Raw genomic sequence first — 13,303 nt, forward strand, 5'->3', positions numbered from 1 at the left:
ATTGGAAGAAAGCTCAAGGCTTGCGCACAAATCGCGCTGGAGCCATGGTCAATGAAAGTATGCAACCGGCGCAAGTACTCCCAATCGAGGGCGCTTAGCGCTTGAACCCAAAACAGTTGACCCGACGGATCAAAGGTGGGTACGAGAAGTATTCGTGTTGCAAAGCGTACGGAGCCGACCGTTGCCCGAGATGCATGGCAGTGTCAGCGACGATCAGCTAGACTGTATAGACGCCGCCTGAGAAAGGATCAAGGTTTCGCTAATCGGGCGATATCCGACAAGTTGGAACAAGAGCCTGACCATGGTCGTGTTGTATGCGGAGTATTGAATTCGAGTGGGTGATCGGAACGAGAGCACCGCATCGAAGTTCGGTCGCAGGTGTTTGACGCAGCAGAGTCTCTCTCGACCACGCATTCGGCTTTGCAGCTCTGCCTCTCTCCGCACAGCAGCACAGTCGCACTTGCGCTTGCGGCCCAGTCATTCACTCGACCTGATACATCGAGGCGACACTCGCCCAACCGACACGCGTCACTCGACTTTGGTTCCCCCCTCATCCCCCATCCTCATCCCGATCACTCGGTCTGCGTGCGCTTCTCTCTTCGCTAGACGACGACTGCGAGCACTGACCGATCATCTCCGCAGGCAGAACTTGCTCAGTGACCTGCCATCATGTCGCTGTAAACGCCGACCCTTCGCTCTCGCTCTTGCTGCGGCACTCTGCTCGACTGACCCTTGACTCTCACTCGCCAGGTTCCGCTCGTCTGCAGGCAAATCGGCCACCTCCGACTACATCGATCGAGACCGCGGTTCCGACTACGACGACGGCTTCACCAACTCGGAGCGCCGCAAGCCGCAGCCTTCGCACAACCCGACTCGCCCCGTCGACAAGGACAAGGCAGAAGCCGAGCTCAACCTCGCGATCAAGAAGGCCACCAACCCAGACGAGACCGCTCCCAAGCAGAAGCATGTCCGCAGTGAGTTCGGCCACTATCCGCACGGGTTTGGCGAAACTGCCGAGAAACCTGACCTCGCTCCCGTCGCAAACAGAGGCCATCGTGTACACGTGGGACTACCGGTCCTCTGCATCGATCTGGTCGGGCTTGCGCGTGCAGCCGATCCTCTCGGACGAGGTTCAGACCTTCAAGGCCTTGATCATGATCCACAAAGTCCTCCAAGAGGGTCACCCCATCGTGAGCTTCCACTCCTGCCAATCTCCGTCTCTTATTTGGTCCTTCAGTAACTGACAGGAACCTTTTGTCTTCCAGGTTCTCAAAGAGGCTCAGAACCAAACCTCGTGGCTCGAGACGTGCGCGAGAACGGTTGGCGGCGATGTTTCCCGTGGTACGCACGAGCTCTCTCTCTGCCCATTTCTCCAAGTTAGACTGAATCAGGATCACACCCCCTCAGGTTACGGCGCGCTTATTCGGGCCTACGTCAAGCTGATCCTCGCGAAACTCAAATTCCATCGCATGCACAAGGACTTCAATGGCTTGTTCGAATACGAGGAGTACATCTCGCTCCGAGGAGTCGACGACCCGAACGAGGGGTGAGCGCAGCGCTAGCGATCGAGAAGCCAGGAACGGGCAAGCTGATGCAATCGAATTCCCAGGTTCGAAACGATCATGGACCTCATGAACTTGCAAGACGACATTGATTCGTTCCAAAAATTGATCTTTGCCCACTTCCGAGGCTCGGCGAACAATGAATGTCGCATCTCGGCCCTCGTACCGCAAGTCAAGGAGAGCTATGGCATCTATCGCTTCATCATCAGCATGTTGCGAGCCATGTACCGACGTGAGTTTGTCCTTCATCTTTTTGAGAGGAGGGGAACCGTCTGAACGAGCCGATCGAGACAGGTACCGATTCGATGGACGCGCTTGAGCCCTTGAAGGAACGATACGATCACCAACACTTTGCCCTGCGCAAATTCTACTACGAGTGCTCCAACTTGAAGTACCTGACTGGCCTCATCAACGTGCCCAAGCTCCCCACCGTAAGACCGCCTGCAACCCCTCGGCTCGTCTGGGTTTTGCTGATACGATCCCCGTTTTCGAGTCGTCCAGGAACCTCCGTCGCTGATCGCGAGCGACGACGAGACTCCCGATTTGCCTCGTCGACCTCAGACCGCGAAACCGGCTGCACCTCCTGCCGCCCCTTCCCCGACCGCAGGGATCGACATTGACGAACAACGACGCGCGCTCGAAGAGTACGAACGAGCCCAGGCGGCACTCGTCGCGAAACGTGAAGCCGAAGCACGCAAGTTGAAGGAACAACAAGAAGCGCAAGAGCGCGAGTTTGCCGAACAACAGAGGTTGCAACAATTGCGAGAACGCGAGGCGCAGGAAGCTCTCGAACGGCAGTTGAGGGAACAGCAGATGATGGGGATGAACCAAGGTCGCATCGCTGAACTCGAGCGAGAGATTCTTGGCTTGAGAGGGCAATGGGAGCGAGATCAGATGATGCTCGAACGATACGATGCGGTGAGTCGGATCCAACCGAGGCGATTCCGAATAACCTCGTTTGCTGACGCTTTGTGTCTTCTCTATCTGTCCGAAAGCGGGTCAAAGCGCTCGAAGGAGAATTACAGAATGTCGGCATGTCGGTACAGCAGCAGATGGCCTCGAAAGATGAAATGATTGGCCAACTGCAGAACCAAGTGACGCTCTGGCGCAACAAGTACGAAGCGCTCGCGAAACTCTACTCTCAACTGCGCAACGAACATCTCGAAATGCTCGGCAAGTACAAGAGTATGCAGTTGAAAGCGAACTCGGCGCAAGAGGCGATCGACAGGATGGAACGCATGGAGCGAGATGTCAAGGCGAAGAACCTCGAGTTGGCCGACATGATCCGCGAGCGGGATCGAGCGCGACATGAACTCGATAGGATCAAGTCGGTACGTGCCTCGATTCTCCATTCACTCTCGATTGTAGGTCTCGCGGGGCTGATTCCCCCAACCGCCGAACCGGTATCCACTTTCTGCAGAGCCAGAAGGACGAGGTCGAGCGACTCAAACGCGATCTTCGATTTGCCGAGGAACGATTCGAGGATGCATCCCGGTCGAAGGGCTCTGAAGTTTCGAGCGTTATGAGCAAGTTCAATCGTCAGATTGACGAACTGGAAGATTCGCTTCGCGTGCGTTCGGCTGTCTGATCGCGCATTCCATGCTTACCATACTGAACACCACTTGGCTCGCTTCACACAGAACAAGCAAAATCGCATCGACGAGCTCCTTGCCAAAATGGAAGAACAGCGAGGCGAGGCGGATCGTGTTCGCGAAGAGAAGGATCAAGAGATTGCCATCATGCAAGAAGGCATGGACGACACGATCCGACAACTCTCCGAAGCGCAAATGAACCAGGGCGCGACCGATGAAGCGGTCAATGCACAGATCGACAATCTCGTCCTCGACCAGGAGAAGAAGTTCAACGAGATCATCGACTCGATTCTTCAAGCTTGCGCACACAAGGTTGACGATAGCCTGTATGAGCTCGAGTCGCCGATGCACGATGGCAACGCCAATTCGACTCCCGAATACACCCTCTCGATGATCGAGAAGGCCACCACGAGCGCAACCGAGTTTGCCATGGTGTTCAACCTGTTCCTCTCGCGCGACAAAGGAGGTGAGCATGTCGAGGTCATCAAGACGGCAAACAATTTCGCGCAGGCAGTCGCCGAGGTGTTGGTCAATACCAAGGGACTCGCTCGCTTTGCGCCCGATGACGCTGCAATCGACTCGCTCACCCAGTCAGGCAAGGTTCCAGGCTCGGCAGCACTCAAGTTCTTCACGGCGTGTCAATCATACCGACTTCAAGCGATGCAACCTGATGCGAGAAAGGAGGTGGTCATCCGTCAAAACATGGAAGTTCGCTCGGCGTTCCAAAAGCTCACGGCAACGGTCGAGGGACTGAAACCGAAGCAAGGTGCATCGTCGGCCAAGGCCAATGGCGACATTGGCGATCTCGTCGAGTCCGAGATGCAGGCTGCTGCGAATGCGATCGAGGCTGCGACGAAACGTCTGCAGGCGTTGATGTCGGCCCCTCGTGACTCGCGCACGAGTGCAACCGATCTTCAGGTGCACGACGCCATTCTTGCGTCCGCTCTCGCCATCACCAGTGCCATCTCTCGTCTCATCAAAGCTGCGACCGATTCGCAGCAAGAGATTGTCGCGCAGGGCAAAGGCTCGAGCACCGCTCAAGCGTTCTACAAGCGCAACAACCGTTGGACCGACGGTCTCATCTCGGCCGCCAAGGCAGTCGCACGCGCCACGACGTTCTTGATCGAGACTGCCGATGGGGTGATCAAAGGTTCTTCAACGCTCGAGCAACTCATTGTCGCTTCGAACGAAGTCGCGTCCGCCACCGCGCAGCTCGTCCAGGCATCCCGGGTCAAGTCCGAACTCATGTCGCGTACTCAAGAGACGCTCGAGGCGGCTGCGAAGGCCGTCACGGACGCATGCCGTGCGCTTGTGCGTCAAGTCAAGGCGATTACGGAGGAAAAGATGAAACGTCAGGACGATTTCGATCCAGACGCGATGGGCGCGCACGAGTTCAAGATGCGCGAGATGGAGGTTCAAGTCGAAATCATCACGCTCGAAGCTTCACTCAACGAGGCGCGTCGCAAACTCGGCATCTTCAGGCGATCTGCATACCATGCCGACGAGGACGAAGGAGTAAGAACTTCGCGCTCAATTTTGTCGCCTATCCCGAAGGCTGATCAGGATATTGACTTTGCTCGCTTGCTTGTTGGCAGGGAACAAAATGATTCACATGAAACAAATGGTCCCTGGTTACGTATTTTGCTGTTGGCTACTTCTGTGTTGGAATACCCACCCAAAAGATCTCTCTCTCTCTTTTTCGAAAGGGTCCGTCTATCTTGGATATGTTGAGGAATGATATGGCATTTCACTGCGCGCTAGGGCGTGGTTTGCCAGTGGATGTCGCCTTGAAGAATTCGACCCATTCCCGTTCGTCGACATCGGTCTGTTCCGCCTTTTCCCAGTACTTGCCAATCGCTTTCAGCTCCTGCCTCCGCTGTTTCGAACTCGCCTGCCTCATCAATGAACGGATCCGGCGGACATTGTCTTCGTAGAGCAATACGGTCTCTTCCCGATCTACTGAATGTCCATCCCGCCGGTCCTTGTTCATCTTCCATCGCAACCATGTTCCCGTTCGATTGAGAACTTTCGCGACGACGAGGTCGGGCACGAGTCCGCGATCGAGCGAAGATTTGACGACTTGCTGAGCCTCGAGATGTCGTTCGATGAGGTTTAGCGTGCGGTAATAGATCGTAAAGAACACTGGATCGAGTAGAGGATCGTAGACGAGCGGTTGTTGCGATGCGAGTTCTTCCTTGGCAATCGTCGAGAGGTCGCACTGTCGCGCATCGAGTGCCGCGCGGATCCTGGTTTGTTCCTGAGCCTGAACAAGTAAACCTGGGTCGATCGCAGGTGCGAAGGACTCGACTTGTTTCCTGACTTGTTGGAGAACTCGTTCGAGACCCTCGAGGTCTCGCATTCTCGAGCAACTCATCGCGAGAGCTGCAAAGAGTTGACGATCGGGTTCGACTCCGGGAGTCGCACGCAGTTCCTCATAAATGTTGAGCGCGACGTCGTGCCGTCCGAGCCGACTCAATCCAGAGATCATGGTCGAGTACAGCGCGACATGCGGTTCGATCTGGACTTCGTTGAGCGAATAGCGCAAGGCGAGATCGGCACCCTTGACATCCCCGAGCACGAGGTAGGCACGGATCAAAACTGCGAAATGTTGGTACGTGGGTCGAATTCCGAGATCGAGGACTTGCGACTGCAAGTAGTTCCACTTGGCCGAGATGAACCTGATGAGGTGGTCGTTCCGAAGCACGTGCGCAGCCGTGTTGGAATCGTGCCGAACCTTGCGATCGGTGAGACTGTCGCGGATCCGAGTAAGGGCTGAGAACCGACGCGCTTTTGAGGACGTGCTGCGTGCGAGGATCTCCGAGATTTTGGGCAGGGGTCTTTGAGGTGGTTCGAGCCCGGCGTCTTCGGCAGGGATGGGAAATTCGTTCTCGATCGACTTGCGCAACTGACTCCACTCGTTCACGCTGAGCCTTTCGCTCATCCATGCTGCTTTGAGCAGGGTATTGAGGTTCTCCCTCGTCGGCTTTGTCCTTCCCGCCGTGATTCGCTTGACCTTGACCAGCAAGTCTGCCGACACTCCTAGCGTCTCCATCTTCTCAAGGGCCAAGTAGTCAACCAAAGCCCGCATCAAGCCTTCGGTCACCTTGAGCGGAGGTTGCTTCGCTTCCGTGAGCCTCCTGAAGCATTCATTGACGCCTGCCAGGCCTCTGAATCTCAAGATCCCGCTCAAGAGCGATTCGTAGACGAACGAACTCGGCTGGAATGGCGGGTAGACGAATCGTCGGTATTCTGCTTGTCCTCGCGGCAACGCAAAGACGAAATCTTCGGCAGATTGGATTGAGCCTTGAGTGATGAAGATTCGTACGATGCAAGCTGCGAGGTGATCGTTGACGGGGAAGGAGCGAGCAGTGGCGGTACTGAGTAGTTCAGAAGCGAGATCCGGGCGTCGCTGCCGCAAAGCAAGTCCGACGAGGGAGACGAGTGTCGCTCGATCCGGCATGGGTCGCCAGTGATCGACATTGGGAGCTGAAACCGGAATGGGTTTCGGCAGTGGAAGTCGTCGCAACTTGTCAATGAGTGCTGGCGGATACCGGTCGAGGTCGTAGTAGTCGAGCATCGCCAGTGCATCCCTCGCAGCGTCCCGACCCGCCCTGACTGACAAGATCTTGTTCAAGACTCGGACGTCCTGTCGGATCGCTTTCTTCCTGCTCAAGGTTTCAGCATTGACGTCTGCGAGAACCTTCTCTTCCATGACCTTGTTCCCGCCGTACAGCGCCATTCCGTCAAACAGTGTCAGACAAGTCTGTGCTGTGGTTGGGAACCCCTTTGCTCCCTTCTCCTGCAGAACTGCCTGGGCGGTTGGCAGATCGGCGTTGAGGAGATGTGCCTCGATGACTTCATCGTGAGCTGGTCCGTCAGGCGAGAGATTGTGCTTCTCGTACAGAGCGAAGGTTGCGATCGTGTCTGAATAGCGGGATTGGCGGTTGAGCCCTCGCATGCGCGAGTGCAATAGCGGACCCGACACGAGTCCTTTGCTCAATGCCTGGTTCGTGACTTGGACGACAGACGACCATCGCTTGAGTCTACCGAGCTGCTGGACGACATCGACGTACATCCACTTGATGGTTTTCCTCGTCTCGATTCGCCTTCGAGCGAGCATGAGGTTGGCGGATTCGTTCAACAACCGAATCGCAAAATCATCAAACGATTGGTCAATCGCGATCGCGAGTAGGTGTTTGATTGGAGTCGAGTCGTCAAGGCGGTCGAGTGCCTTGATCTGGGTGCGAGCGTCGAGAATTTGTGAGAGAGTCGGCTTCGGAGGAAGGTTGGCCATAATCTGCATGAGATGACGACGGATTGCGATCGTGTGGTCGGCAGTGATCGTACTCTGTGTTCCGTCCCGCCCGGTACTATTCTTGTCGTCTTGTGCGGCAGTGGCCAGTTCACCGCATGCTTTTCCTTTTCCCTTTCTGTCTACCTGCTCAGGCTGGATGGCGTATCGAGATTGCTCGGTTGGTACTTGAACAAGAGTCGATGTCGACGAGAGTCTCTGCGTGGTCGCTTGCGGGAATGCTGGCGAGCGAGCCGAGCGAGGAGCAGGTCGCAACTTCGGAAGCGTTGTAGCTGCAGATTCTGAGTTCAGCTTGCGCCCGAGATACAGTCCTACAGAGATACAACCTACCATTCGTATGATATGCTCTAGCGTCTGGGAGTGAAGGAGATGGTTGTGCGAAGGACGGTACGAGGAATGCTGGCAACTGGGCGAGTGCGGCTGCTACCTCAGCTGATCGAGCTGCGGCAACGTTCTTGACTGCTGTAGAGCATGGGCGAGAGAGCATCCAGGCTCTTTCGGGATCCGAGAAGGGGGGCGAAACGAGAGGAATCCGGAAAGTCGCGAACCTGGCGAGCAGAGGCAGGATCAGCTGCGGTGACCTTGCCGCTCGCACAGGGTCCTCGTCAGTGCTCACAGAAACTTTCTTCTGGGCGTCGACGATTTCTGACGCGAGCGATGAACGGATACAGACCCGAAAGCGATCGGATTGCAACTCTCGCGTATCTCGTCCGCTTTCCACCCATTCTTTCATCATGTCTCGATACGCCCTCAGCCGTAAGGAGGAAGAGAAGATCATTGCAGAGTGCAAGAGCAATGCGATCAAGCAGTGTGATGCCGTCGTGCGAGGTTCGTCCCTTCCTCTCGCTCAACCTCTACGCACGCTGAACCCCCTTCCCCTTGCTAGACTTTACCGATTGTGCCGCAGGGCGGACAATCTCGGTGAGTTGGGCTTGCAGATCTCAGTTCAAAGAGATGCAAAAGTGTATGAAACCGCAGTGCGTTCTTTGCCTGTTCCCCGAGCACTTCATTCACTTTGACTGATGTCCAACTCATTGTAGCATGTCGGAAGAGAAGCTCGACGCTGCAAAGCGGAAATGGTTCCAGGAGAACGCGAATCGAGCTGCAGATGTCGCACCTGCTGCCGCCCCCCAGTCAACATGACCCCCAATCCCGAGACCATGACTGCTTGTGCTTTCAACGTTGTATCCACGCTGTCCTGTATGATGTCTTTTACTGTAATGGCAACGCAACCGCTCATCTCAAGATGTGAAAGGAGTAAATATTTCCTCAAGTATGGCAACAACAGTGATTCCTTCAATGCACGACCTTGAACTTGCCGTCCTCTCCGAGCTCGACGGTGTAATCTTTAACCCCGTCGCTGCCCTCTGATCCTCCGTCTCTGCCTCCGAACGCATCGTCCCACAATCCCGTACGCTTCAACCTCGCGTCTTCCCGTTTGTCCCGACGACCGACCCGACCCGTCTCGATCTCTCTCAACCCTCTCGCTTCCCGTTTGCCAAACTCTCTCGCAGCCTTGTTGCTCCTACCTTTGAAACTACCTCCAAACTTGTTCTTTGGCTTGCCGACATCGTTGGTCAAGGGATCGGTGAACGCAGACGGCAACGAAGATGACGTCGAAGGCGAAGGTTGAGGTCCGTTCTTGGGCGCATGGGGGAATTGATCTCCCCATGCAGACTTGCGAGCGTCGTAGTACTCTTGCCGACCCTGAGATTTGGGGATCGTATGCCGTTCAATCTCGCCTGCGTCAGAAACCCCAACACGACCGTTCCGTCAAGTTCAGTCCAAATCACGAATGAAAGCTCGATCCAGTCATGGGTGACCTACCTGATGCCGCACAAACTTCGAGAATGACATGACCAGATCGTTTCAGTGGAGGCGCGATCATTCTCGGCCATTCGGTCACTCGAGAGTCTCTCTCAACCTTGTTGTCTTGTTGCAGCTCGAGCTCTGACATGAGGTCTGCAAAAGCCGTCGAAGTCGGAGTCGATGACGGTCGTTGTCCTCGGCGGACGACGACGTACGAGAACTTGGCATCGTCCTCGCCGCGGGAAGTGTGCTTGGTCAGTCGCAAGAAAGAGGGCGTTTGCACTGCCGAGACGATCGAGGGATCAATGTCTCAATCACGAGAAGGCCGTGAAAAAAAGGGAAATCACCTCGCTGCGAGAAATGACAGAATGTTTTCGTGACCTGGTGAAGCGGACATGGTTTGTCGTGAGGGCACTGAAAAGCACAGTTCTTCGTGAGTTCATCGAGTTTGGAATAGTTGTTCACCTGGGCCAAGACTCACGGGAGCGATGACATGAGAACCGAGCGATGGATCGACCTCGATTTCAGCGGCAACCTCGGGATCGACGACAATGTCGAGCCCTTGCTCGAGCATGTCTGGGTCGATCTCGTTTGCGACGGCACGCGAAACTTCCCTTCTCCCGAGCATCAAGAGTTGCTCTCGGGCCTCGATCACCATACGACTGCCGGCGGGCGTTCCTCGGTCTATCACGACGAATACTTGCGCTCCCGATTGCCACATTGCCCTAATGAGGTCCCTCCGCTTCTCCTTTGTTGGCAGGTCTCCGAGTGAGAATGCAGCCAGCGCAATCGTTTTCTTCGTTTCTGACGATTTTGGTGACAACTGCAATTTGGCGAGAGCAGAGGCTGAAGCGGGTAGGGTCAATTGATGTGCTTTTGCGTCGAGTCGTGTCGAAGTCGCTCGAGTTTCGGGTCGTCCATCGTCGGTTCTTCTCAAAGGGAATGCTCCAAACAATGCACTCGAGAGTTCAACCATTTCCCTACTCGCATCGAGTCCGATGTACTCCCTCGGGGTACCGTCGGGCTTTGCGGTTCCAAATGCCTCCTCGAAAGCCCATGCTGCCGAACCAGTTCCGCTACCGAAATCGATCACCCTGTCTGGTTCCCACCTTTCGCCATCACCAATCGCCTGCATACGATCCCTAGCGGTCGACAGGACGTTGAGGGTTGCGGCATAGACTGAAGGCATGAGACCTGCGAGGTACGCGATCGAAACTTGTTCATCGTAGTGGGTCGTGAGGGCTTGTTTCTCCTTGTACGAAGCGGGTGGAGGCAAGATGGCAGTCGTCTTGCGCAAGTGTGCGTACAGGTCGAGGGCGTTGTTGCGCAAGATGGCCTTGTCCTCGATCGCTGCACAGCCCGGCAACGTCAACTTTTGAGTCCTCTCCCGACCTTGGCAGGCTGACGAGGTAGAAACTTACTGTCTACCACGGCGTCGACTGCAACTTGTAACTCGCGAGGTAGCACGACATCTCCTCGCATCGACTCGCCCAGTCTCGCTGCTGGAGATTTCTCGATTGTTTGGTTCGGATCGCCAGCTCTCGCTTGATCGGCATGGTGCGCGGCGTGAATGTCGAGCAAGAGTCGATCGAGAGCCTTGCTCGAGGCTGGTCGCGTCCCGAGTCGTCGGCTTGCCGGCAGAGTCCGGATGATCATTGTCGAGGACGAGCAAATTGAACGCGACCAAAAAGCAACTATGTATTCATTATTTGACTATGTTGACTATGTAAGTTACAATGATTGCACGAATTCTCCTACAGCAAAAAGGCATGGCCTGTCCTCGAAGTAAGTAAAGCAATCTTTGACCCTCACTAGCCTGGACGGGATGAGACTGTTCTGAAAAGAAACATTTTCGCGCGTGTCAAAAGACGAACTACGAAGCGAGATCAAGCGCGTGCGCTCGATCCGCTCACATGCTCATAGCTTGGATTCAATCATGCCAAACCTACAGCTTACATGCTCAATCAGGCTTGAACTACTCCATACCAAGCCATGCCTGCACAAGCAGCGACCAGGATTGCGATTGGGGTCGGAACTTTGAACCATTCGACCGCGACAAAGGTAGTCGCGGCAGTCGAGACCCAGAACCCATCTCGATCCAACGAAACCGAGACGGCTCCATCCGAAGTCGAAGAGACTGGAGCGGCCTGAATGAACCCGACGCGGAAGAGCCTGTACACGGCAGAGTAAATCTATGTGACGTTGCAAAACGATCTCAGTGGACGAGCTCGTAGTAGCCACTCTGCTGCTGTATTGTCACGAGTACGCAGAAGGATAACGTACAAGTCCGACAGCTGCGGCGTTGAAACCCCGCAAGATTGAGCGCACAAGAGTTGCCGTTTTCCATCGTTGGTAAAGAGGCAAGAACGCCAATTTGAGCATTATTCCTCTGTGTAAGATTGGAAAACGAAAGTCAGCCTCGCTCACGTAGATGAAGGAAGCCTTTCAGAATGCGCACGGCAAGAAGATCGAGGTGACTCCCAGAAGCGCTCCTCCTAGACTTGCGATTGTAGAGCTCGAAAAGACCAAGACTCCAAGATATGCAGTAAAATTGAACATCGGTCCTGGACACGCTTGCTGCAGGGCGAACCCGAGGAGAAAGTCCCGTGGCGTAACATAACCCGGATCAACAACGTATCCTCGTAGAAGCGGAATCACTACTGGACCTCCTCCCTGAAGAAAAAAAAAAGAAGGCTATCAGAATCTGCAATCGAGGTGGATCGTGTTCTAGAGACTAGAAGGACTTACGAAAATAATCGTGCCAGCAAGTAAGAGGTTTGTCACAAATTCGAGCTCTTTGTACGTCCGTTTCACCGCGCCTCTCGCGGCAAGCATCGCAACAAATAGGGTGAAGAAGGTTGCAGCTCTGCCCGGAAGAGTCCCCAGCGTTCAGCTCAGAATTCTCGACTCGCGCGGATCAAGTTGGGGCGTCTTACATTGCCAGCCCTTGCTTGATCGTGACGTTGAAGTACGTTTCCTCTTCCTGCGTTTCATCTTCGTTCATGGACGAATCGATTGGTTGTCGATCCGGCTGCTCGAGTGGTGGGGTTGGGTACCTCGTGTGACCTCTGCGTAACGCCAATGAACTCTCAATCGATTCCACTCCACTCAAGTCTGACTTGGTTGCGACAGGAGCTGCAGGTCGAGGCAAATGCATTTCGATCTCTTCGGTTGTCGGCTCGAATGCAGGTGTTATCGCTGTCTTTGTGCCTCTAGGGTTCGCCATGTTCAAAATCCTCTTCGCTCTGTAGAGTGCAAAACGATCGACGAGTAGGGTCGTGAGACCGCCGAAGACCATCAAGACCGGGTACAGCCATTGCGACTCGTAGCAACTCGCGACCGCTCCCGACAAGAGCAGCAGGACTCTGGTCGCTTGATCCGTGACGACTTTGTTTGACAGTTGGTATGCTGCAAGGGCGACGAGTCCGACTGTTGCGGCATTGAGACCGGTGAAGAGCGAGAAGACAATGTTGGGCAAGGTCGCCGGAATACGCTGAACACCGAAAGCGGCAGCGGTGACGAGGATTGCTCCTGGAGCTGTCAAGAGCACGAAGGACCAGATTCCGCACAGAGTGCCGTCGTGCAGACACGAGATGGCGAAAGCGAGTTGGGAGAAAGCCGGACCTGGTAAAGCGCTCCCGAGCGCAAGCAGGTCGTTGAACGTCGAATCGTCTACCCATTTCTTCTTTGTGACGAAAATCTAGCAAAGATGCGGAAGTAGTTGTCAGCTCTCGCTTGAGCGGGAGAGAACAGGAGGTCGCGAGCTTGCCTTGCGGATGTAGACAATGTTGGCCGAAGGTCCCCCGAAAGTTGACCAACCCAGAGGTGCAAACGCTTTCGTAGTCTTAGCAGATATGGACCACCATTGTGAAATAATTAGCGGAAGGGAAGGGCGGGTGTGCAAGCGTTAAGATTAAGCACAGAAGACAGGGGTTGAGACGAGACGAACCAAGATCAACCTCGAGAGCAATGAGCGACGAGCCCGTGTACGGGTGTGGCCCGGGGCGGCTGCTGTGCCCGATGCCATC

At 55.1% G+C, this 13,303-nt stretch overlaps 5 protein-coding genes across 5 annotated transcripts; 2 read left to right on the forward strand and 3 right to left on the reverse strand.

Moving 5' to 3' along the window:
* Positions 1-669: 669 nt before the first annotated feature.
* SLA2 (Sla2p) lies at positions 670-4,761 on the forward strand (the record flags this gene model as incomplete). The annotated part of the gene is made up of 12 exons (XM_076676683.1): positions 670-677; positions 751-974; positions 1,048-1,190; positions 1,266-1,341; positions 1,408-1,546; positions 1,610-1,794; positions 1,857-1,993; positions 2,064-2,480; positions 2,558-2,893; positions 2,983-3,132; positions 3,203-4,669; positions 4,750-4,761. The coding sequence occupies 12 exons, from the start codon at positions 670-672 to the stop codon at positions 4,759-4,761; spliced, it is 3,294 nt and encodes a 1,097-aa protein (XP_076536142.1).
* Positions 4,762-4,901: 140 nt separating this feature from the next.
* Positions 4,902-7,799, reverse strand: JCM15063_005928 (uncharacterized protein; the record flags this gene model as incomplete). The annotated part of the gene is made up of 1 exon (XM_076676684.1): positions 4,902-7,799. One exon carries the CDS (start codon positions 7,797-7,799, stop codon positions 4,902-4,904), a length of 2,898 nt encoding a protein of 965 aa, XP_076536143.1.
* Positions 7,800-8,200: 401 nt separating this feature from the next.
* Positions 8,201-8,609, forward strand: JCM15063_005929 (uncharacterized protein; the record flags this gene model as incomplete). The annotated part of the gene is made up of 3 exons (XM_076676685.1): positions 8,201-8,294; positions 8,353-8,443; positions 8,507-8,609. 3 exons carry the CDS (start codon positions 8,201-8,203, stop codon positions 8,607-8,609), a joined length of 288 nt encoding a protein of 95 aa, XP_076536144.1.
* A 153-nt stretch (positions 8,610-8,762) lies between these two features.
* RSM22 (tRNA methyltransferase RSM22) lies at positions 8,763-10,931 on the reverse strand (the record flags this gene model as incomplete). Its single annotated transcript, XM_076676686.1, has 5 exons — positions 8,763-9,208; positions 9,294-9,557; positions 9,623-9,689; positions 9,757-10,625; positions 10,697-10,931. 5 exons carry the CDS (start codon positions 10,929-10,931, stop codon positions 8,763-8,765), a joined length of 1,881 nt encoding a protein of 626 aa, XP_076536145.1.
* Positions 10,932-11,239: 308 nt separating this feature from the next.
* Positions 11,240-13,302, reverse strand: JCM15063_005931 (uncharacterized protein; the record flags this gene model as incomplete). The annotated part of the gene is made up of 7 exons (XM_076676687.1): positions 11,240-11,467; positions 11,559-11,664; positions 11,734-11,948; positions 12,024-12,141; positions 12,212-12,975; positions 13,027-13,119; positions 13,225-13,302. The coding sequence occupies 7 exons, from the start codon at positions 13,300-13,302 to the stop codon at positions 11,240-11,242; spliced, it is 1,602 nt and encodes a 533-aa protein (XP_076536146.1).
* Between the last annotated feature and the right edge of the window lies 1 nt (position 13,303).

Source organism: Sporobolomyces koalae, assembly GCF_050403365.1.
Source record: "Sporobolomyces koalae JCM15063 DNA, S_koalae_JCM15063T_v1_ctg5, whole genome shotgun sequence".
Classification (NCBI taxonomy): Eukaryota; Fungi; Basidiomycota; class Microbotryomycetes; order Sporidiobolales; family Sporidiobolaceae; genus Sporobolomyces; species Sporobolomyces koalae.